At 38.3% G+C, this 24,581-nt stretch overlaps 1 protein-coding gene across 1 annotated transcript in view; it reads right to left on the bottom strand.

Annotated features, from left to right (window-relative positions):
* The window catches only part of LOC138078075 (disintegrin and metalloproteinase domain-containing protein 2), a 112,601-nt gene that overhangs the window by 33,283 nt on the left and 54,737 nt on the right, over positions 1–24,581 (bottom strand). Inside the window, exons 11-14 of the mRNA XM_068970571.1 lie at positions 19,506–19,642; positions 12,900–13,080; positions 8,997–9,095; positions 8,692–8,887 (exon numbers count right to left, since the gene is read on the bottom strand). Coding sequence (XP_068826672.1) covers positions 8,692–8,887; positions 8,997–9,095; positions 12,900–13,080; positions 19,506–19,642 — 613 coding nt within the window. The remainder of the gene's footprint in view (positions 1–8,691; positions 8,888–8,996; positions 9,096–12,899; positions 13,081–19,505; positions 19,643–24,581) is intronic.

Genomic DNA, 24,581 nt, shown 5'->3' with positions numbered 1-24,581 from the left:
AACTCACCCCAGCACACCAATCCCACAATTGGGAGGGAACTCAAAACCAAGAGCTCCTCCCTGAGGGGGTGAAGTATTTGACTCACATCAGGCGCCACAGCTTTTAAATCCTGTACCTGAAAAATGAGCCCCCGAAACCTCCAACTTTGATAACAAACAGAGGCTCATGTCTATGAGACCTACAAGGCTGTAGAGAATTGTGAAATGATTCTGATGGCCAGTGTGGTTTATGCTCAAGGCTCCCACAAGACTGTAACTAAGGGAGAAAGAGTTCTTAACCTGCTACCATATCCAGGGCAGGACAAGAGGGAACAGTTAGAGGAGCCCAGTCTTTCTGTAAGAGAGGTCTGTAAGCTTACCTCAGGAGCTGTGGCCTGAGGGTCAGGCTTTTGATTAAACAGGGACCTGCTGGAATCCTTCACTGAGACTTCGGAGGGTGAGCGCTATTTTTCGGTTCTCAACCTGTTACACCTCAGTGTGCCAGAATTTCCTGGAAGGGAGCTTTCACATACATGGTGGGCTCTGGCTTTTTACATGTGGTGCTCTCATTTCTGTGGCTTCTGCCCAGGGACATTCCTTGGTCATCTGATTCTAGTGACCAGAGGCACTTGCATTCCTGGGTCCCCTGGGATGGTAATGAGAAATGGAGTATTTCCTGCTGTATCAGTAACTAAGGATATCACAGTCTTTGGGGACTGCAGCCCTCCAATGTGAGCAGGTGAACCTTGAGGGAACTCAGGAAGGAGAATACCTGCGATCTAGCAGTCATCAGACTATAGCCGTACCCTATAGTAAACCCCAGGGAAGCTCAGGATGTCAAAGACACAGGATACTGGCTCCAGATAGCTGAGGTGCAAATCAAAGGAATGATTTCAGTGAGCCCAGACTCTTACATCTTCCCATACATAGAAAAGTGCTAAATTCATTAACTTGGGTTATCTGGTTTTCTTTAATTAACAATAATCTTTTGGTATTTGGTCTTCCTGTCATTTGTTGCAAAAGTTTCATGTAGCCTGGCCCCTTCCCTCGCCTCTTTGGGGTAGTTTTCTCAGGGTTACTTGAGATGCTCTCTCTTGAGCTTGAAGTCCTAAAACAACCGAATAAAACAAAACTCTCAGTTTTTAGGTTGTGGATGTTTTTAAAGTTAACAGTGATAATGGGAAAGAGAGTTTCTAGCTTGTTAATGGCCCCAGAACATGGCACAGATAACTGGCTGAAATGCACACTCAGTCTTCCTGTGAAAGAGACCTTCGTTTGTCTGGAAGCTCTGGCTTGAAGGGATGGCATCAGATTTGGAGTGAGATTCTGTTTCTCTGATGGAATCCTGGTAGATACAGTTCTTAAGACAGAGGGCTCTGTGATGTTTTACCTTGGAGATATTCTCATCTTTCTTCAGCGGCATGGTACCCAAAAGCCTTACAGCTAATGAAGAGGTCTGGCCTATTTTGAGCTTTCTTAAAAGCAACAGAACGTAGTCAGACAATTATTCAAACTTTTACTTACCTAGAAAATTTCTATTCCTAGGGTGTTTTTCTAAGAGGAGTGTGAAAAAGCTGGCATGAAACTCAACATTCTAAATACAAGAAACATGGCATCGAGTACCATCACTTCATGGCAAATAGAAGGGGAAAAAGTGGAAGCAGTGACAGATTTAATTTTCTTGGGCTTCAACATCACTGCTGACAGTGACTGCAGCTGTGAAATTAAAAGACACTTGCTCCTTGGAAGGAAAGCTATGACAAACCTAGATAGAGTATCAAAAAGCAGAGACATCACTTCACCAGCAAAGGTCTGTATAGTAAAAGCTGTAATTTTTCCAGTAGTCAAGTACAGATGTGAGAGCTGGACCATAAAGAAGGCTGAGTGCTGCAGAATTGATGTTTTCAAATTGTAGTGCCAGAGAAGACTCTCGAGAATCCTTTGAACTGCAAAGAGATCAAATCAGACAATCCTAAAGGAAATCAGTTCTGAATATTTTTTGGAGAGACTGGTGCTGGCCACCTGATGCGAAGAGCTGATTCATTGGAAAACACCCTGATGCTGGGAAAGACTGAAGGCAAAAGGAAAAGAGGGCAGTAGAGGATGAGATGGTTAGGCAGCATCACCGACTCAGTGGCTGTGAATCTGAGCAAACCCCTGGAGATAGTGAAGAACAGGGAAGCTGCAGTCCATGGGCTGCAAAGATTTGAAAGCAATATAGCGACTGAAAAACAACAAGAAAAAAAGCTCAGCTCAGTGGGAAAAAGAGCCTCACACTGAGGGAAATACTGAAATAATAGCAATATGACAGCAACACTGTATCTGTTGAGGCAAACAAGAGCCTTCTGGGAATTTAAAAGGAAACTTTGGAGAGCTAGATGATCATAAGGAATGTTGAAAAGCTCAAATACGCAACTGGATCTGAAAAGATGTACACATTCCAAGAACAATTCTAGGAAAGAGAAGTCCCCAGTCACTCCTCTGGATTATATTTAAGTTCTGAACCAGCAAGAAGTGAAAGCTACGCCTCTCTTGCAAACCACCTGAAGCTTGAAACTGTCCCTTGGCATTGTGGATAGAAAATAAACAGTCAAAGCATTGAAGGGGTATCTGACAGGTTTCAGCTTGGCACTAAATTGTGTGAATTAGGAGTTATCCCTGGGAAGCCTGACTTAAAAATGAAAAGAAGAATTTGGGGAGATTAAAAAAAAAGAAAAAGAAAAAACTAGCAAAGAACTCAGTGGCTGCACATAGTACAGAATACAGAACCTGAAAATTTAGTCCAGGACTAAACAAATAATCAGTAAGACAATAAGAACAACAAAAACCCTTGGAGAAATCTGAATCAAAACTGTTAAAATATATTGTCTAAAATTTCTAAAAATTAAAAAGCTTTAAAAAATAATTTTACATGACATGCAAAAAAATGAAAGTATGCTACATACCCAGAAAAAAAAAAAAAAACAATGGGAAATATCCTCACAGATCTCAAATTTTGAATCCAGTAGACAAAGACTTAAAATAGCTATTACAGATATGTTAACTTACCAGAGGAAACCATTTCTTAAAAACTAAATGGGAAATGCTAATATAGACTTTTAAATAAAAAAGGGAACCAAATAGAAATTCTGAATTGAAAACTATCTTTAACTAAAATGAAAGACTTCACTACAGAAATTTTAAAATCAATAGATTTAATCTGGCAGGCTTTATTGACCTAAAGATAGATCAGTGGAGTTTATCCAGTATGAAGAAAGAAAGAAAATCAAATAATGAAAAGTAAAGAGAGCTTAATGGATCAGTGGGGCAACATCAAGCATATGAAATATTGGCACATAGGGATTCCAAAAATGAGGAAAAAATAGAAAAGGGTGGTGAAATATTTTAAGAAATGACTTAAAACTTTTCATATTTAATGATGTATCTATATCTATCTATGTATTTACAAGAAGGTTTAAAAAAGACACATGGAATAATCATAAAGAGATCCACAGATCAAGGTCAAACTGATTACACTCTTTATTAGGGATGAAGGAAGCCAGGTGACAGTGGGATGATGCTACAGAACTTTGAAAGGAAAAGACTAAAGATTCTATACTCAGCTAAACTCTCCTAAAAAAATAAAGGAGAAATTGTAGCATTCCAAGACAAACACAATGAGAAAGACCTTTAGCAAACCTTTCCAGTAAGATCTACTAAAGTGCATCCTTAAGGCTGAAATCAAAGGACAATAGGAGGTAACTAGGATCCACATGAAGCGACACTTCATGCTCGTATAGTAAACTATCAAATAAAGTAAAAGAAAATATAACGGGTAGTGCAAATATACTTATTGTTTGGACTCTCTTCGGTAGATTTTAAAAGACCATTGCATAAAAACAGTTATTATAAAACTTTGTCATTTAGACTTACGTGAAGTTACTCGCCAAAAATAGAACATAAGCTAAGTTTTGGTTTACTGTTGAAATGAAATACATATTAACTGAATGTCTTAAGATAGTAGTTGTAACAACCAAGCAAACCACTCAGAAATAACTAAATACATAGAGTAAAATAAATCACAGAGAGATTGAACTATTACACTAGAAAATCTCTATTCAACACGGATGTTATTGAGGAACAGAAGGTAAAATAAAATACTGAAAACACATAGCAGAATAGCAATTGGAACTGCTACCTTATATGAATAAGCACTGCAATCAAAAAGAAGCTATTGGCAGAATAAATCACAAAACATGATGCAACTATATGAAGGTTGGAACAGTCAGGCAGATTGGGCAAGACAGGGATCGCATAAGTACAACCAGGCAATTCTATGAGCAAAGGCTGTTTTATTCTGGATTCACCTTGTTATCTTGGGTGTGGCCCTTGTACTGATTCAGAACCTTGCAGATATTTATCTTCTCTTCACTGAAAGTTTGCTAGGGATAAATACATACTCTTTAGCCCTCAGGATAGCTTCCTAGCCTACCAACAAGTTCAGTTCAGTTCAGTCGCTCAGTCATGTCTACTCTTTGCGACCCCATGAATTGCAGCATGCCAGGCCTCCCTGTCCATCACCAACTCCCGGAGTTTTCACTCAGACTCACATCCATCGAGTCTGTAATGCCATCCAGCCATGTCATCCTCTGTCGTCCCCATCTCCTCCTGCCCCCAATCCCTCCCAGCATCAGAGTCTTTTCCAATGAGTCAACTCTTTTCATGAAGTGGCCAAAGTACTGGAGTTTCAGCTTTAGCATCAGTCCTTCCAAAGAAATCCCAGGGCTGATCTCCTTTAGAAGGGACTGGCTAGATCTCCTTGCAGTCCAAGGGACTCTCAAGAGTCTTCTCCAACACCACACTTCAAAAGCATCAATTCTTTGGCACTCAGCCTTCTTCACAGTCCAACTCTCACATCCATACATGACCACTGGAAAAACCATAGCCTTGACTAGACAGACCTTAGTTGGCAAAGTAATGTCTCTGCTTTTGAATATACTATCTAGGTTGGTCATAACTTTTCTTCCAAGGAGTAAGCGTCTTTTAATTTCATGGCTGAAATCACCATCTGCAGTGATTTTGGAGCCTCCCCAAAATAAAGTCTGACACTGTTTCCACTGTTTCCCCATCTATTTCCCATGAAGTGATGGGACCAGATGCCATGATCTTCGTTTTCTGAATGCTGAGCTTTAGGCCAACTTTTTCACTCTCCACTTTCACTTTCATCAAGAGGCTTTTTAGTTCCTCTTCACTTTCTGCCATAAGGGTGGTGTCATCTGCATATCTGAGGTTATTGATATTTCTCCAGGCAATCTTGATTCCAGCTTGTGTTTCTTCCAGTTCAGCGTTTCTCATGATGTACTCTGCATATAAGTTAAATAAGGAGGGTGACAATATACAGCCTTGACGTACTCCTTTTCCTATTTGGTACCAGTCTGTTGTTCCATGTCCAGTTCTAACTGTTGCTTCCTGACCTGCATACAGATTTCTCAAGAGGCAGGTCAGGTGGTCTGGTAATCCCATCTCTTTCAGAATTTTCCACAGTTTCTTGTGATCCACACAGTCAAAGGCTTTGGCATAGTCAATAAAGCAGAAATAGATGTTTTTCTGGAATTCTCTTGCTTTTTCCATGATCCAGTGGATGTTGGCAATTTGATCTCTGGTTCCTCTGCCTTTACTAAAACCAGCTTGAACATCAGGAAGTTCACGGTTCACATATTGCTGAAGCCTGGCTTGGAGATATTTGAGCATTACTTTACTAGCGTGTGAGATGAGTGCAATTGTGCGGTAGTTTGAGCATTCTTTGGCATTGCCTTTCTTCGGAATTGGAGAAGGAAATGGCAACCCACTCCAGTACTCTTGCCTGGAGAATCCCATGGAGGGAGAAGCCTGGTGGGCTAGAGTCCATGGGGTCGTAAAGAGTCAGACACGACTGAGCGACTTCACTTTTCTTTGGAATTGGAATGAAAACTGAACTTTTCCAGTCCTGTGGCCACTGCTGAGTTTTCCAAATTGCTGACATATTGAGTACAGCACTTTCACAGCATCATCTTTCAGGATTTGAAACAGCTCAACTGGAATGGCAAACCACTTCAGTATTCTTGCCTTGAGAACCCCATGAACAGTATGAGAAGGCAAAATGATAGGATACTGAAAGAGGAACTCCCCAGGTCAGTAGGTGTCCAATATGCTACTGGAAATCAGTGGAGAAATAACTCCAGAAAGAATGAAGGGATGAAGCCAAAGCAAAAACAATACCCAGCTGTGGATGTGACTGGTGATAGAAGCAAGGTCCGATGCTGTAAAGAGCAATATTGCATAGGAACCTGGACTGTCAGGTCCATGAATCAAGGCAAATTGGAAGTGGTCAAACAAGAGATGGCAAGAGTGAACGTCAACATTCTAGGAATCAGCTAACTAAAATGGATGGGAATGGGTGAATTTAACTCAGATGACCATTATATCTACTACTGTGGGCAGGAATCCCTCCGAAGAAATGGAGCAGTCATCATGGTCAACAAAAGAGTTGGAAATGCAGTACTTGGATGCAATCTCAAAAATGACAGAATGATCTCTGTTCATCTCCAAGGCAAACCATTCAATATCACAGTTATCCAAGTCTATGCCCCAACCAGTAACGTTGAAGAAGCTGAAGTTGAATGGTTTTATGAAGACCTACAAGACCTTTTAGAAATAACACCCAAAGAAAATGTCCTTTTCATTATAGGGGACTGGAATGCAAAAGTAGGAAGTGAAGAAACACCTGGAGTAACAGGCAAATTTGGCTTTGGAATGTGGAATGAAGCAGGGCAAAGACTAATAGAGTTTTGCCAAGAAAATGCACTGGTCATAGCAAACACCCTCTTCCAACAACACAAGAGAAGACTCTACACATGGACATCACCAGATGGCCAACACCAAAATCAGATTGATTATATTTTTTGCAGCCAAAGATGGAGAAGCTCTATACAGTCAACAAAAACAAGACCAGGAGCTGACTGTGGCTCAGATCATGAACTCCTTATTACCAAATTCAGACTCAAATTGAAGAAAGTAGGGAAACCCGCTAGACCATTCATGTATGACCTAAATCAAATCCCTTATGATTATACAGTGGAAGTGAGAGATAGATTTAAGGGCCTAGATCTGATAGATAGAGTGCCTGATGAACTATGGAATGAGGTTTGTGACATTGTACAGGAGACAGGATCAAGACCATTCTCATGGAAAAGAAATGCAAAAAAGCAAAATGGCTATCTGGGGAGGCCTTACAAATGGCTGTGAAAAGAAGAGAGGCAAAAAGCAAAGGACAAAAGGAAAGATATAAGCATCTGAATGCAGAGTTCCAGAGAATAGCAAGAAGAGATAAGAAAGCCTTCTTCAGTGATCAATGCAAAGAAATAGAAGAAAACAACAGAATGGGAAAGACTAGAGATCTCTTCAAGAAAATTAGAGATACCAAGGGAACATTTCATGCAAAGATGGGCTTGATAAAGGACAGAAATGGTATGGACTTAACAGAAGCAGAAGATATTAAGAAGAGGTGGCAAGAATACACGGAAGAACTGTACAAAAAAGATCTTCCCGACCCAGATAATCATGATGATGTGATCACTAATCTAGAGCCAGACATCCTGGAATGTGAAGTCAAGTGGGCCTTGGAAACCCTACCAACAAAGGCACTTCTAAATGAAGCAAAATGTTCTAGAGGAAGACTAAGAACTTTTTAGGCAAAATTCCTCTACCATTTGGTCTTTGATCATCTTGTGGCTGTATGAAAATTCATAATGCCTTTCTAATTTTTTAAATCTAATTCACCAAATTTCTGAGCAGCTACTGAGTTCCAAGGATGAGGATGCCTCAACGAAAAATAGTCTATGGTTTTGACAGCTCCCTCTCCTTAAATTCCAACTGCTAAAACTTTTATATCTGATCTCCTTTTCTTTTCCTTGAAGATATCTGCTAAGCCAAGACTGATTTTCAACATTCAGAAGCTGCATATGCCCCTAGGAACATAAATGGCTGTCAGTTGTTCCCTAAGGCAGGCAAAGTTTCTCTGCTATAGAGATTTAAATTTGTTGTCATTGGTTTCACTATATTCTACAGCCTTTAAAAATATATCATTAATGCGACATGCCTTGATTTTTCTAGTCATTTTCTTGTAATTGCTTCTGTCACTACTTGATATATTCTTTGTCTCAATTTAATACTGAACACAGGTTTTATATTTAATGTAACTTATAAGTATGTAAATATAAATAACCAACCTTACTATTTGTTTTCACATCCTATGTTCTTGAGTTTACTCTGTTCTTGCCTTCTTTTGGGTTAATCAAATATGTTAAATATTTTTGTTGTTCTCCTCTTTATTAGCTTTTAGTTTTTAATTACTATATTATTATTCTTGTATTTATCTTAGATTATAAAACAAATATTTGACTTATATCAATACTTGATTATTCTGGGTGCTGCATTTTATTGAAATGACTGAGTTTTATTTCAGTTATTTTTCCTGGTGATGTTATCCTTTTGTATTTTTATTCTTCTAGAGGTTAACATTATTTTTAACATTTTATTTATTTTATTTTTAAAATTAATTTTAAGTATTTTTGACATTTAAATTGCTTCATTTCATAATATCCTTTGTCCTTTCTAATATATACATATAAAGATAGGTATATTAGTCAGTTTCCAGAAAAATACATATACAGGCAGTCAAATTAAAATAAATACCTTCACCAAATAATTCAACACATTGTTTTATCCCATCCACACATTTTCCTCTGATACAGAGCCATTGATTCTGTCCACACGGATGCCCATCCTGAATATACAAATCTTCTTGACATGCTGCTGATGAACCATTGCAATATTCATGGAGATCACATTCATCAGTGGAACCCCTACATATCTGTCCTTTTGGTACAAACTGGTGAGGTGAGTTAAACAATATTGAGTAAAGCAGAATGTGAGCATAAAATATTATAAAAAATGATAGCTTTACTAATGTAGGTATTAAAATGTTTAAAGGCTCTTACAGCACAAGAATCACAACACAGTCCAGTATCACAAGCTGACCCAGGCTGGAGTCTACATGTGCCAGGGTTACAGCACGTGTTTGTCTGGTCATCACAAGCCTGAAAGGCAAATCAAATGCTCTGAAATACCTTTCAACTTTACGTTAAACAGATATTTAACAAGGACAACATATTACATAATATACAGACAGATGCTTAACTTAAATGTTGGCAAATGGAAAAATATAAAGCCATTTATTCATTCATTTATTTAACATTTATTTATTACCTAATGTGCTAAACCAAGTGTTCTGTATATCACTAAGCTTGACTATTTTGGTAGTAGGATTTTCTGAGGTCCTGGAGTCCACCAAAGCCAAGACATCAATAACCACAAGTTTATTTCTGGAGGAGGGAGAGAAAATTGGAACGTGGGATTGACACATGCATTACTATTTATAGAATAGATAACCAATAAGGACCTACTGAATAGCACAGGGAACTCTATTCAATACTCTGTAATGGCTTATATGGGAACAAAATCTATAAAAGACAGGATATATAGTCAAGGCTATGGTTTTTCCAGTAGTCAGGTATGGATGTGAGAGTTGGACTATAAAGAAAGCTGAGAGACAAAGAACTGACGCTTTTGAACTGTGGTTTTGGATAAGACTCTTGAGAGTCCCTTGGACTGCAAGGAGATTCAACCAGTCCATCCTAAATATCATCAGTCCTGGGTGTTCATTGGAAGGTCTGATGTTGAAGCTGAAACTCCAATACTTTGGCCACCTGATACGAAGAGCTGACTCATTGGAAAAGACACTGATGCTGGGAAAGATTGAGGGCAGGAGAAGGGAACGACAGAGGATGAGATGGTTGGATGGCATCACTGATTCAATGGACATGGGTTTGGGTGGGCTCTGGGAGTTGGTGTTGGACAGAGAGGCCTGGCGTGCTGCAGCTCATGGGGTCTCAAAGAGTCAGACACGACTGAGCGATTGAACTGAACAACTGATTGCTGATTTGCTGTACAGCAGAAATGAACACAACACTATAAATCAGCTATACATTCCCAGCTTTTTTTAATTAAAAAAAGTAAAATAAAACTAAAAAGCTAAGAAATTGAGATCTTTGGCTCTTATAACAAAGTTATTTCACAAGGTGTGAAATAAACAGAAGTTATGATTTTAAAAGTTGATTAGTTCTTAGTCAACTTTTATGAATCTACTGTATTTTGATGTCTTTACCTTTTAAAGGATATTCAAAGTTTGCTTATAATTCTCTAAAGATGAAGAGATACAAAATGATATTTCTGAACTTAATTGAAATTATCACCTTTAATCGTTCATCCATATGTATTATGTCTTGTTTTATGTTATAATTCATCTGTAACTGGTGGTTCTGTGTTTTAAAATTCCATTTTTAGGGTTAATAAAAAGCAACTGATAGGAAATAAGGATGGAGAGACAGAAGACAGACACACAGACACACAGACACACACACACACACACACACACACACACACACACATGCACATTTTTAAATACCTGGGGATTTGAAATAGAGTTAATTGGGCAAAAATTTTCAATAAGTTACAAAAAATAAATCATGAATTTTAGTAGTCTTATATGGGTTATGGCATGATACTTCCTAGGGCACACAAAGCTTGAATTATTTTCCAGAACTATTTTGCCTAATTAATGTCATTCCTATCTCTATGAGATTCCAGAGGGTAAAATTTTCTCAGGCAAGAATACTGGAGTGGGTTGCCATTTCCTTCTTCGGGGGATCTTCCTGACCCAGGGATTCAACCTGCATCTGTTGCATTGGCAGGTGGATTCTTTACCACTGTGCCACCTGGGAAGCCCCAGGAAAACTGGACAGATGCATGTAAATCAATGAAGATAGACCACTCCTCTACACCATACACAAAAAGAAACTTAAAATGGCTTAAATAAAAGACACAATATCATAAATCTCCTAGAAGAGAACATAGGCAAAAAATTCTCTGGCATAAATCATAGCAATGTTAGGTCAGTCTCTGAAGGCAATAGAGATAAAAGCAAAAATAAATAAGTGGGACCTAATCAAACTTGCAAGTTTTTGCACCACAAAGGAAACAAACTAAGCCAAAGGACAACTAGCAGACTGTGAGAAAATATTTACAAATGATGCGACTGACAAGAGCTTAATTTCCAAAATATACAATCTGCTTATACAACTCAAAACAGAAAAGCAATAAGCCCAATTGAAAAATGGGCAGAAGACATAAATAGACATTTCCCCAAAGAAGACATACATGACACATGAAAAGATACTCAACATCATTAGTTATTAGAGAAATGCAAACCAAAACTATAGTGTGATATTACCTCACACATTCAGAAAGGTCATCATTAAAAAAAAAAAACAAAAACAAAACTCTATAAATAACATGCTGGAGAGGGTTAGGAGAAAAAGGAACCCTTCCACATTGCTGGTGGGATTGTAAGTCAGTGCAGCCACTACAGAAAACATCATAAAGATTCCTGAAAAACTGAAAATATAGTTGCTATATGATCCAGCATCCCCACTCCTGCACACATATCTGGAAACACTATCATTTAAAATTAAAACTATCATTAAACTATCATTTAAATATATCATGAAATCCTATATTCACAGCAGTGCTAGTCACAGTAGTCAAGATATGGAAACCACCTAAATGTCCATCAACAGATGCATGGATAAAGACAATGTGGTACATATACGCAATGAAATACTGCTCAGTCATAAAAAAGAATGAAATAATGCCATTTACAGCAACATGTTTCGACCTAGAAATTTTCATACCAAATGAAGTAAGTCAGAAAGGGAAAGACAAATGCCATGTGATATCACTTCTATGTGGAATCTAAAATATAATGCAAATGAACCGATCTATGAAACTGAAAGAGACGCACAGAACAGAGGACAGGGGTGTGGTTGCCAAGGGGTCTGGGTGGAGGAGGAATGAATTGGGAGTTTGCGTTAGCAGATGCAAACTATTACATTATAGAATAGATAAATAACGAGGTCCATGGGTCTCCTGCATTACAGGCAGACTTCAGTATCTGAGCCACCAGGGAAGACCCATTGTATAGCACAGGAAACTAGATTCAGTATCCTATAATAAACTATAATGGAAAAGAATATAATAAAGAATGCATTTATTTACACACATATATAAAATGAATAATTTTGCTGTACAACAGTAGTTTAAGACAACATTGTAAATCAGATATACTTCAACAGTTGTTTTCATAAAGAGTTCTATGTTTAGAAGCTGTAATTTGCAGCTCCACAAGCCAATCATGTTATTGTTTTGGTTGCTAAGGCATGTCTGACTCTGCGACCCCTGGCCTCCAGGCTCCTCTGTCCATGGGATTTCCCAGGCGAGAATACTGGCATGGGTTGCCATTTCCTTCTCCACGAGATCTTCCCAATCCACTGATCTCACCCGAGACTCCTGCCTTGTCTCTGCTACATTGCAGATGGATTCTCTACAACTGAACCACCAGGGACGCCTGAAGAATATATATATATAACACTTTGCTGTACAACAGAAGTTAACATTGTAAATCAGCTATACTGCAATAAAAAGAAAACTTTTTACAAAGAAGAAATACTAGGGAAGTGTATACACAAGAGGGGAAACATAAACCTTGGTCAATTCAGCTAAAGGATTAAGACCCTGAAAATCATCAGTATGAATAATCTACAAACTGCTGAATTCACATACAAAAATATATGTGTAGTCATTAATTTAATATAATCCCAGTATGCATTCTTAAGGCCTTTGTTAAAAAGCAAGTTTGATAAATTAGGTGAAATAGCAGTATTACACTATAAAATTAATACTTTTTGATGTAATTCTGGTATATAGTTTTCTAAATTTGTACCAACCTGCTGACTGCCACAGTCACATTGTTCTCCCTCTTCAACTTTTCCATTACCACAAACTGCAGCTTTGTATGTTGGATCTAAACGTGGATGGTTTTGAAGACACTGGGACTTTGGCTTTGAAATAAAATGTAAAAAATCTTCCACGCTGCAGGTACTAAAGAACTTCACACCACTGGAATGACTAAAAACACATCGACATTACATTTTTATGTAACCATTGCTTCCTGAAAATTGCCTAGCCTCAGAATACAAGTCTATAATTTAACAATAAATATAGCTAAGATAAAATTACTAAATTTTAAGGTAATGGACTCAAATCTTAGTTATGTGGATTATTACACGAAAATGTTATTTACATGAGTATCATGAAAAAATTAGAGAATTTTGGACAAACTACCAATGGTTTTATTTTTTGTGGTTGCACCCAGGTGGATCATACTCTTTAGTCGTATTAACCACAAATAAGAGATATATTATTATATTGCCAACAATTCAGATAATTTCTATCTAAATGCTAGAAAACAAAAGGAGAAAAGTTGATAGAACTTGAATATTACTGGGAAGCAGGCAGTGCAAGATGTTTATTTTGTGTGAACTGGCTCATAGAGGGTACATTTTCTGACAATGAAAGCAATGTTGTCATTAGAAAGAGATGGCCAATCATAATTATACCCAGCTGGATAATTTATTTGCAGCTTGAAACTTTCACAGATTAGCTGGATGTTCTCATTCTCCTTTCTCTTGTTTTTCCTTGATAATAGAACTTCTGATTTTCAGTTGAATACATGACTTCCCTGTATGATACCTACATTTCTCTTTTGTAAACCATAGGAGCTGATCACTGGCCTTAAAATGAAACCATGAATTTAAGTTACATGAGGTAATGTTTACAGCCATGCTTTTTATCTGCGCCTTTATTCTACTGGGAAGAGGCCTCAGTTCCTGGTCATATGGCTCTCTATAGAAGGTTACTTGAGGGTCCTCATGATATGGCACCTACCTCCAACTTGAGCGCCTGATCAAAGAGAGAATACAGAGAAATTTGTAAACTCTTTAATTATATAATCTTGAAAATCACACGCCATCATTTCTACCAAGGTCTATTTGATGAAATCAAGTCACCAAATCCAACCCACGTTCAATAGAGAGAAATCATCAGATCATGAACTCCTTATTGCCAAATTCAGACTTAAATTGAAGAAAGTTGGGAATACCGCTAGACCATTCATGTATGACCTAAATCAAATCCCTTATGATTATACAGTGGAAGTGAGAAATAGATTTAAGGGCCTAGATCTGATAGATAGAGTGCCTGATGAACTATGGAATGAGGTTTGTGACATTGTACAGGAGACAGGATCAAGACCATTCTCATGGAAAAGAAATGCAAAAAAACAAAATGGCTATCTGGGGAGGCCTTACAAATAGCTGTAAAAAGAAGAGAGGTGAAAAGCAAAGGACAAAAGGAAAGATATAAGCATCTGAATGCAGAGTTCCAAAGAGTAGCAAGAAGAGATAAGAAAGCCTTCTTCAGCGATCAATGCAAAGAAATAGAGGAAAACAACAGAATGGGAAAGACTAGAGATCTCTTCAAGAAAATTAGAGATACCAAGGGAACATTTCATGCAAAGATGAGCACAATAAAGGACAGAAATGGTATGGACCTAAAAGAAGTAGAAGATATTAAGAAGAGGTGGCAAGAATACATGGAAGAACTGTGCAAAAAAGATCTTCACGACCCAGATAATCATGATGATGTAATCACTAATCTAGAGCCAGACATCTTGGAAAGTGAAGTCAAGTGGGCTTTAGAAAGCATCACTATGAACAAAGCTAGTGGAGGTGATGGAATTCCAGTTGAGCTGTTTCAAATCCTGAAAGATGATGCTGCGAAAGTGCTGCATTCAATATGCCAGCAAATTTGGAAAAATCAGCAGTGGCCACAGGACTGGAAAAGGTCAGTTTGCATTCCAATCCCAAAGAAAGGCAATGCCAAAGAATGCTCAAACTACCGCACAATTGCACTCTTCTCACACGCTAGTAAAGTAATGCTCAAAATTCTGCAAGCCAGGCTTCAGCAATATGTGAATGGTGAACTTCCAGATGTTCAAGCTGGTTTTAGAAAAGGCAGTGGAACCAGAGATCACATTGCCAATATCCGCTGGATCATGGAAAAAGCAAGAGAATTCCAGAAAAACATCTATTTCTGCTTTAGTGACTATGCCAAAGCCTTTGACTGTGTGGATCACAAGAAACTGTGGAAAATTCCAAAAAAGATGGGAATACCAGACCACCTAACCTGCCTCTTGAGAAATCTGTGTGCAGGTCAAGAAGCAACAGTTAGAACTGGACATGGAAAAACAGACTGGTTCCAAATAGGAAAAGGAGTGCGTCAGGCTGTATATTGTCCCCCTGCTTAATTAACTTATATGCAGAGGACATCATGAGAAATGCTGGACTGGAAGAAACACAAGCTGGAATCAAGATTGCCGGGAGAAATATCAATAACCTCAGATATGCAGATGACACCACCCTTATGGCAGAAAGTGAAGAGGAGCTAAAAAGCCTCTTGATGAAAGTGAAAGAGGAGAGTGAAAAAGTTGGCTTAAAGCTCTCAACATTCAGAAAACTAAGATCATGGCATCCGGTCCCATCACTTCATGGGAAATAGATGGGGAAACAGTGGAAACAGTGTCAGACTTTATTTTTTGGGGCTCCAAAATCACTGCAGATGGTGATTTCAGCCATGAAATTAAAGACGCTTACTCCTTGGAAGAAAAGTTATGACCAACCTAGACAGCATATTCAAAATAAAGACATTACTTTGCCAGTTAAGGTCCGTCTAGTCAAGGCTATGGTTTTTCCAGTAGTCATGTATGGATGTGAGAGTTGGACTGTGAAGAAGGCTGAGCACTGAAGAATTGATGCTTTTGAACTGTGGTGTTGGAGAAGACTCTTGAGAGTCCCTTGGACTACAAGGAGATCCAACCAGTCCATTCTGAAGGAGATCAGCCCTGGGGTTTCTTTGGAAGGACTGATGCTAAAGCTGAAACTCCAGTACTTTGGCCACTTCATGAAAAGAGTTGACTCATTGGAAAAGACTCTGATGCTGGGAGGGATTGGGGGCAGGAGGAGAAGGGGACGACAGAGGATGAGATCACTGGATGGCATCACGGACTCAATGGACGTGAGTCTGAATGAACTCCAGGAGATGGTGATGGACAGGGAGGCCTGGTGTGCTTCGATTCATGGGGTTGCAAAGAGTCGGACACAACTGAGCGACTGAACTTAACTGAAACTCTACCTCTTAAAGGGAGAAATATCAACAATTTGTGGATGTATTTGGGAACCATCATTCTCTTTTCCTTTCCTTTTACTTCAGATAAAAGATTATATTCTATCTCTATGTATTTTCCCCAAGATATTGTTTTCAAAGTTCAGATATATTGCTACCTTCAAATGAGCCAAAAAAGCATAATTTCATAAAGACAACTTCTTTATCTAAAGAAACAAAGTTCCTAGTTAAAATATTAAAATTTCAAAGAAAATAAAAATTCTCAGGCATATCATGTATGCACATCTGAGTTGCTGGAGACTTAGACTGTATAAACCATGGACTATTGATTGGAAGCCCCCAGAAAAATGGCAGGCTTAAAAAAAATCAGTGTGTGACATGTATTTTCTATGGATTATAAAAACAAAATAACACATTAAACTCCTTAAGTTTTGGTATATAATAAGCCACATTTTAAGGTTAAGACTAGTACAACTGCCTCAGAAAGGCATGTGTTTAACAAGGATAGGACTCAGTTCTATGTAAATCACTGAATGTAATTTTGCCAAAAGTCATTAAACATGAGTAATTCTAAGACATGTTTCCCATCAATTTAAAGGCTACCAACAAATATTTTTTCAAATATGCTGTTTATTCAGATTTTCCTTTAAATGGTGATAGATTTTTCACATCAATTTTTTGCCAGTCAATAATGATTAAAATGGTCATGTACAGATGTGAGAGTTGGACTATAAAGAAAGCTGAGCGCCAAAGAATTGATGCTTTTGAACTGTGTGTGATGTTGGAGAAGACTTCTGAGAGTCCCTTGGACTTCAAGGAGATCAAACCCATCATTCCTAAAGGAAATCAGTCCTGAATATTTATTGGATCGACTGATGCTAAAGCTGAAGCTCCAATACTTTGGCCACCTGATGCGAAGAGCTGACTCATTTGAAAAGACCCTAATGCTGGGAAAGATTGAAGGCAGGAGAAGGGGATGACAGAGAATGAGATGGTTGGATGGGATCACCAATGCTACGGACATGAGTTTGAGTAAACTCAGGGAGTTGGTGATAGACAAGGAAGCCTGGCGTGCTGCAGTACATGGGGTGGCAAAGAGTCAGACATGACTGAGCGACTAAATTGAATGATCAAAATGTCTGTGTCCTCCAAAAATTCAGAATCATGCTATTAAAATGATGCAATGCATTGAAAGATAAGATTATGAAGCATTTTTTTGCAAGATTGTAATTTGTCAAGTTAAGCTTTTTAAAAAAGCTTTCCACAGATGCATGGTTTCTATATGTGTATTGATAATTTCACCAATTTTATACAGGCCATCATTTTATATTTTTAAGTAAAATTTCTATTTTTTCATATCTACACAAGAATCAAAGTTCTATTATATCAAAAAATTAATGAAAAAAATTGATACTCATTGCTATTGCAAATTAAAGTTTGTTGATTAAGTTGTTTTGGGAGAGAAACTGGAAGGTGAAAAAAGGCAAAATATTTGGGATAATATAGAAGAAATTAAATGTATGGTTAAATAAAATGATGTACGGTTGGGTTTACAGTCCAAAAAAAAAAGGATAAAAGTCTGGCTTCAGTCACTGATTGGATGATGGTTTCCATTAATCTCCTGAATATTTGATTCTAACTCTATAAAATCTCATAGCATATTCTAAGAATATTGAGGATAATAGCAAAGAATTCACTAGGTCTTTGAGTCATAATAAGTACTGCAAAAGGCCTTCTCTAGTGACAAAGAAAAAGCCAAACCTGTGTCTTCTGCATTGCAGGTGGATTCTTTACCACTGAACTTCCGGAGAAGCCCCTGCTTATATTATCCATCAGTTTTTTGTAGGTTGTCCCCTCTTTTCCATTTAAGCCCCTAACATGTTCAGTCCAGTTCAATTCAGTTCAATTCAGTCGCTCAGTCGTGTCCAACTATTTGCAACCCCATGAACTGCCGCACACCAGGCCTCCCTGTCCATCACCAACTCCCAGAGTTCACTCAAACTCATGTCCATTGAGTCAGTGATGCCATCGAGCCATCTCATCCTCTGTTGTCCCCTCTCCTCCTGCCCCCAATCCCTCCCAGCATCAGTCTTTTCCAATGAGTCAACTCTTCGCATGACGTGGCCAAAGTATTGGAGTTTCAGTTTTAGCATCAGTCCTTCCAAAGAACACCCAGACTAGCATATTAATCATAGTCAAGCTCTCAGTCTAATAATTGCAAAATCTTTGCCATATCTGAACCAAGTTCTCATTCCTGCTTTTTCTCATGCCTTCTCATGCTCTGCTTTTCCTTGACCTTAGTTTGACTTGTAACTTTGTGTTGAAAGTTGGACTTGTGGTAGATGTCAGAGGCTTCAGATTCTTCAGGTGTCTTCTGTTGTCTCCCTATTGTCTATGGGTTTTCCCAGTAACTCTATCTGAAATGGAGTCTGTGTCTGGCAGCTCTCATGGTGTAATGTATGGCTTTTCTACCAAAGGCCTGTGCATGTGGTGGTGAGGTGCTGAAAAGCATCATTGAAACCAGTCGATGCCAAGATTTCAGGCTGAGCCAGGTAGAATGAAGAAGATTCATGTTAAAAGGCCTTACTAAGTCATTCTTAGTGATGGACAGGGAGGCCTGGCGTGCTGCGATTCATGGGGTTGCAAAGAGTCAGACATGACTGAGTGACTGAACTGACTGACTGACTGAAGTTATTCTTATATAATCACAAGTCTGTATTTGGCTTATCAAATCATGCATGAAGCTATAAAATCATGCAAGTAACAAAAGTGATGAACGTAAAGGGTGACCTACTTCTACATTTATCATTTTGTTAACTTGCATGATTTCATAGCTTCATTCATAATTTGGTAAGCCAGAAATGGTAAGTAGGTCACATAGGGCGCTTCCCTGGTGGCTCAGATGGTAAAGAATCCGCCTGCAATGTGAGAGAGCTGGGTTCAGTCCCACGGTTGGGAAGATCCCCTGGAGGAGGGCATAGACACCCACTCCAGTATTCCTGCCTGGAGAATCCCCATGGACAGAGCAGCCTGGTGGGCTGCAGTCCATGGGGTCACAAAGAGATGGACAGGACTGAGTGACTAAGCACATAGGTCACATGTGAGAAAGTAAGTGTGACATTAGATTACAAAAAATACTGAGAGATGCATGCAGCAGGGGCATTGGATTCTATATTTCAATCTGGGATCAGTGACCACAATTTATATTTAACTATTACTAATTATTTTGATAGCACAGATTTCATAAAATACACAAAGCTTGTTTTCACATAAACTATGTATGTAAAGCATATAAAAATGAAGCATCTTACACAGCTGCTGGGTTCATTATGCAGACCTCTCCTGGGCAATGGCATTTGTTAATGTCATCATAAGGTATTCCCATACTAAGGCTCAATAACTGAGCTATAATAACGGCAAGTGATTCCAGGCTTATGGTGTTGGAGTGCTGGGAAAAAAAACACACACTTATACATTCACATATATGATGTATAATACAATTATTAGAAACAATCACATGATGACATGCAATTGAGACATCAAATATGTCAATCACAGAAGGTATCATTATCAATATAAGGGAAAATATAAAAAGCAAAGTGTAAAATTTTACCAAAATGCAAATGTATAGTTCATTTGATGGCATCAGGCCAAGAAAATATTTGTAGCAATAACTTGTTATTCATATATAACAATAGGGCAATGTTTTACTTTTATTTATTTATTTTTAAAATTTTTATTTTTATGCATGTACACCCATGATGGATTCATGTCAATGTATGGCAAAACAAATACAGTATTGTAAAGTAAAATAAAGTAAAAATGTTTTACTTTTAAAAGAAAGTCAAAAAAGACACCCATTTATATACACACAATGCCAGTTATAAATGAATAGTGTTTGTTTATAATTTATTGAGATAATATTTTATATGATGTTTCACACATTTTCAAAAATCATAAATTAACCCTTATATTAATTTAGATTATAGTAATAATGACTGTTACTTTTTCTTTGCTTTTTTCCATTTTTTTTAAAGAATAGCAAGTAAAAGCAGAAAAAAAAGAGAAAAAAGCAAGAGTCATTTTTACCATAGTCTAAATTAGCAAGAGAGTTTCAGAAAAATATCTTTTGCTTTTGCTTTGTTGACTACACCAAAGCATTTGACTGTGTGGATAACAACAAACTGTGGAAAATTCTTAAAGAGGTGGGGATACCAGACTACCTGACCTGCCTTCTGAGAAATCTGTATGCAGGTCAAGAAGCATCAGTTAGAAATGGACATGGAACAACAGACTGGTTCCAAATTGGGAAAGGAGTATGTCAGGGCTGTATGTTGTCACCCTGCTTATTTAACTCATATGCAGAGTACATCATGTGAAACGCCGGGCTGGATGAAGCACAAGTTGGAACCAAGAGTGCCGGGAGAAATATCAATAACCTTAGATGGCAGATGACAGCATCCTTATGGCAGAAAGCAAAGAAGAAGAGCCTCTTGATGAAAGTGAAAGAGGAGAGTGAAAAAGTTGGCTTAAACCTCAACATTCAGAAAACTAAGATCATGGCATCTGGTCCCATCACTTCATGGCAGATAGATGGGGAAACAGTGGAAACAGTGAGAAACTTTATTTTCTTGGGCTCCAAAATCACTGCAAATGTGACCGCAGCCGTGAAATTAAAAGACGCTTACTCCTTGGAAGAAAAATTATGACCAACCTAGACAGCATATTAAAAAGAAGAGTTTGCCAACAAAAGTCCATCTAGTCAAAGCTATAGTTTTCCCAATAGTCATGTATGGTTGTGAGAGTTGGACCATAAAGAAATTTTGAGAGCTGAAGAATTTATGCTTTTGAACTGTGGTGTTGGAGTAAACTCTTGAGAGCCCCTTGGACTGTAAGGGGAGCTAACCAGTTAATCCTACAGTATATCAGTCCTGAATATTCATCGGGAGGACTGATGTTGAAGCTGAAACTCCAATACTTTGGCCATCTGATGTGAAGAACTTACTCATTGGAAAAGATCCTGATGTTGGAAAAGGTTAAAGGCAGGAGGAGAAGGGGGCAACAGAGGATGAGATGGTGGGATGGCATCACTGACTTGATGGACATGAGTTTGAGCAAGTTCTGGGAGCTGGTGATGGACAGGGATGCCTGGCATGCTGCAGTCCATGGGGTCACAAAGAGTCGGACATGACTGAGCAACTGAACTGAATAATGACTGAAAATAAGAATACTGACCTTCCACAGTTTTTAAAATTTATTTTAAAAATAAAATAAGGGAGAGAGGGAGAGAGGTCCAGGGAACAGGAGGAGAGAAGAGGAGGAGGAATGATTGATGCTGTGGGGAAGAAAATGAAGGATTCTGCTAAATTTCAAGGATATAAATAATAGGATATTATAAAAATTCAGTGATAGGACAGTTTTATTAGCATAGTTTTCAGACTTCCTAGGTTTCAGGATAATGTAGAAAATGCCTGTAATTTCTCAATCAGTATATCTTGCAATTGTTTCTTTTTCTCTTGTTCCCCATTAGCATCTATAGCTCAGTAAGAGGGAAATAACAACATTCAAACCATCTCACTTTAGTTATTTGTGTGTGTGTGTTCATCATTCAGTGATGTCTGACTCTTGACGACCCCATGGACTGTGGCCCACGAAGCTCCTCTGTCCATGGGATTCTCCAGGCAAGAATACTGCGGTGGGTTGCCGTTCCCTTCTCCAAGTTATTTGTATAAAAATCCCAATATGCAATTACTCTTTTATTCCTTATCTTCTGATTAGTGCATATGTTCTGGTCTCTCCTTTCCTTGTATGATAGAATCAAAGACATGGTTTCACATTTGCGATGACATTTCATTATATTTCTTTTCTGACAATTTTACTTCTATTAGTCAGCTTGTGCTGCCCTCAGGAACATTATAGACTAAGTATCTTCCTAAAGTTGCTCAAGATGCCAGTGGGTTTAGTTTCTTCTAAGGTCTCTCTCCTGGTTTCTGGAGGGCTGTCTCCTTCTCTTCCCACAGAGACACCAATCCTATTGGATTAGGTGCACAGGCTTATGATCTCCTTTAACCTTCAGTTCAGTTCAGTTCAGTCGCTCAGTCGTGTCCAACTCTTTGCGACCCCACGAATCGCAGCACGCCAGGCCTCCCTGTCCATCACCAACTCCCAGAGTTCACTCAGATTCATGTCCATCGAGTCAGTGACGCCATCCAGCCATCTCATCCTCTGTCGTCCCCTTCTCCTCCTGCCCCCAATCCCTCCCAGCATCAGAGTCTTTTCCAATGAGTCAACTCTTTGCATGAGGTGGCCAAAGCACTGGAGTTTCAGCTTTAGCATCATTCCTTCCAAAGAAATCCCAGGGCTGATCTCCTTTAGAATGGACTGATTGAATCTCCTTGCAGTCCAAGGGACTCTCAAGAGTCTTCTCCAACACCACAGTTCAAAAAGCCCCTTAAAGCCTCCTTCTCCAAATACAGCCGCATTGGGGGTTAGGGTTTTGGTATATAAATTTTAGGGAGACACAGTCTATAACAGAGTAGTATGAAAACCCTGAAACCTATACAGACTGGAGTATAAGAATTTTCTAAAGGATACTGTTATGATTAATTCTATTGTAAAATAAACAGAAATAAATTCATAGAAAAAGAAAAATTATATTTAGCATTGGATTTTAAAAAATACTTTTTAGAAAAGATTTACAACTAAGCAGACTTGTTTCTTTTAGTGCATAATATCTGCTTAGGGCAATAGTTTTCAGATAAGAACAACATCTGGGTAATATTCCACTGTGCATATGTACCACAACTTTCCTATCAATAGGTTGCTTCCACATCCTAGCTATTGTTAATAGTGCTGCAATGAATATTGGGGTACATGTGTCCTTTTCAATTCTGGTTTCCTCAGGGTATATGCCCAGTAGTGGGACTGGGGTGGATGGACTTTGGTTCTATTATACAGAATGAAGTAAGTCAGAAAGAGAAAGACAATTACCATATATTAACGCATATATATGGAATCTAGGAAAATGGTTCTGACGATCCTACGTGCAGAGCAGCAAAGGAGACACAGACATAAAGAACAGACTTTTGGACTCAGTAGGAGCAGGAGACGGTGGGATGACTTGAGAGAATAGCTTTGAAATATATACATTACCATATGTAAAATAGAAAACCAGTGTGAGTTTGATTGGAGGAGAAGGGGATGACAGAGGATGAGATGGTTGGATGGCATCACCGACTTGATGGACATGAGTTTGAGCAAGCTCTGGGAGTTGGTGTTGGACAGGGAAGCCTGGCGTGCTACAGTGCATGGGGTTGCAAAGAGTTGGACATGACTGAGCGACTGAACTGAACTGAACTGTGAGTTTGATGTATGAAGCAGGACACCCAAAGCTGGTGCTCTGTGACAACCTGGAGGGGTAGAGTGGGGAGGGAGGTGGATGGGGGTTCAGGAGGGAGGGAACACAAGTATACCCATGGCTAATGCTTATTGATGTATGGCAGAACTAACACAATATTATAAAGTAACTATCCTCCAGCTAAAATATTAAAAAAAGAACAGCACCTGACATCTGTTATATAGCCTTGTTTGTGGCTTCTTTTGCCCAATATACATGTTTTGAGACTCAACAATGGTAAATATAACAATACTTCTTTTTATTGCTTATAGTATATGAAGCATTATATGAAGCAATAAAAAACATATTTATCAATATCATGGATAACCAATATTGTGAAGATGTCAATCTCCCTCAAATCAACCTAAAATTTTTCATGAAATTGACAAGCTGATTTTAAAAGAGAAAGTTAGCAAACCTAGAAAAGCTAAATCAGTCTGAAGAGGCAGTAGTAGGGTTCACACTATCATTTTTTATAATTTGCCATAAAACTACAGCAACTTTTATTTATATTGAGACAAGGAGGTACTGGAGAAAGGAAAGACATAAAGCTGTCTATCTATCTATGTATCATCTATTCATCATCTCTATCATGCACATATCTTTTAATGTTTAAGTATATATTTATACTTAAGTACTAGCCATTGTATTAATCAGACTTCTTTTGAGAAATAAAACCAATAGCATATATATAATAATGAATATCATATATGAAGGGGTTTATAATAAGGAATTGGTTCAGACAAATATAAAGACTGGCAGTCCAAACCTTCAGAGTGAGCTGGAAGCCTGGAGACACAGGAGAGCTGATAGCGCAGGTGAAACCTGAAGGCACTCTGCTGATAAATTTCTTCTTGCTTGAAGGGGATGGTCTTTTTGTTCTATTCAGGCCTTCAACTCATTGGATGAGGCAAGGTGCTTTACTCAGATTTCACTGATTTAAATATTAATCTAATCAAACCTCTCCAAAGTGACATATAAAGTTAAGCAC

Source organism: Capricornis sumatraensis, chromosome 4 (assembly GCF_032405125.1).
Source record: "Capricornis sumatraensis isolate serow.1 chromosome 4, serow.2, whole genome shotgun sequence".
NCBI lineage: Eukaryota > Metazoa > Chordata > Mammalia > Artiodactyla > Bovidae > Capricornis > Capricornis sumatraensis.
The sequence above is the reverse complement of the archived record's forward strand: the minus strand, read 5'-3'. Positions and strand labels throughout refer to the sequence as shown.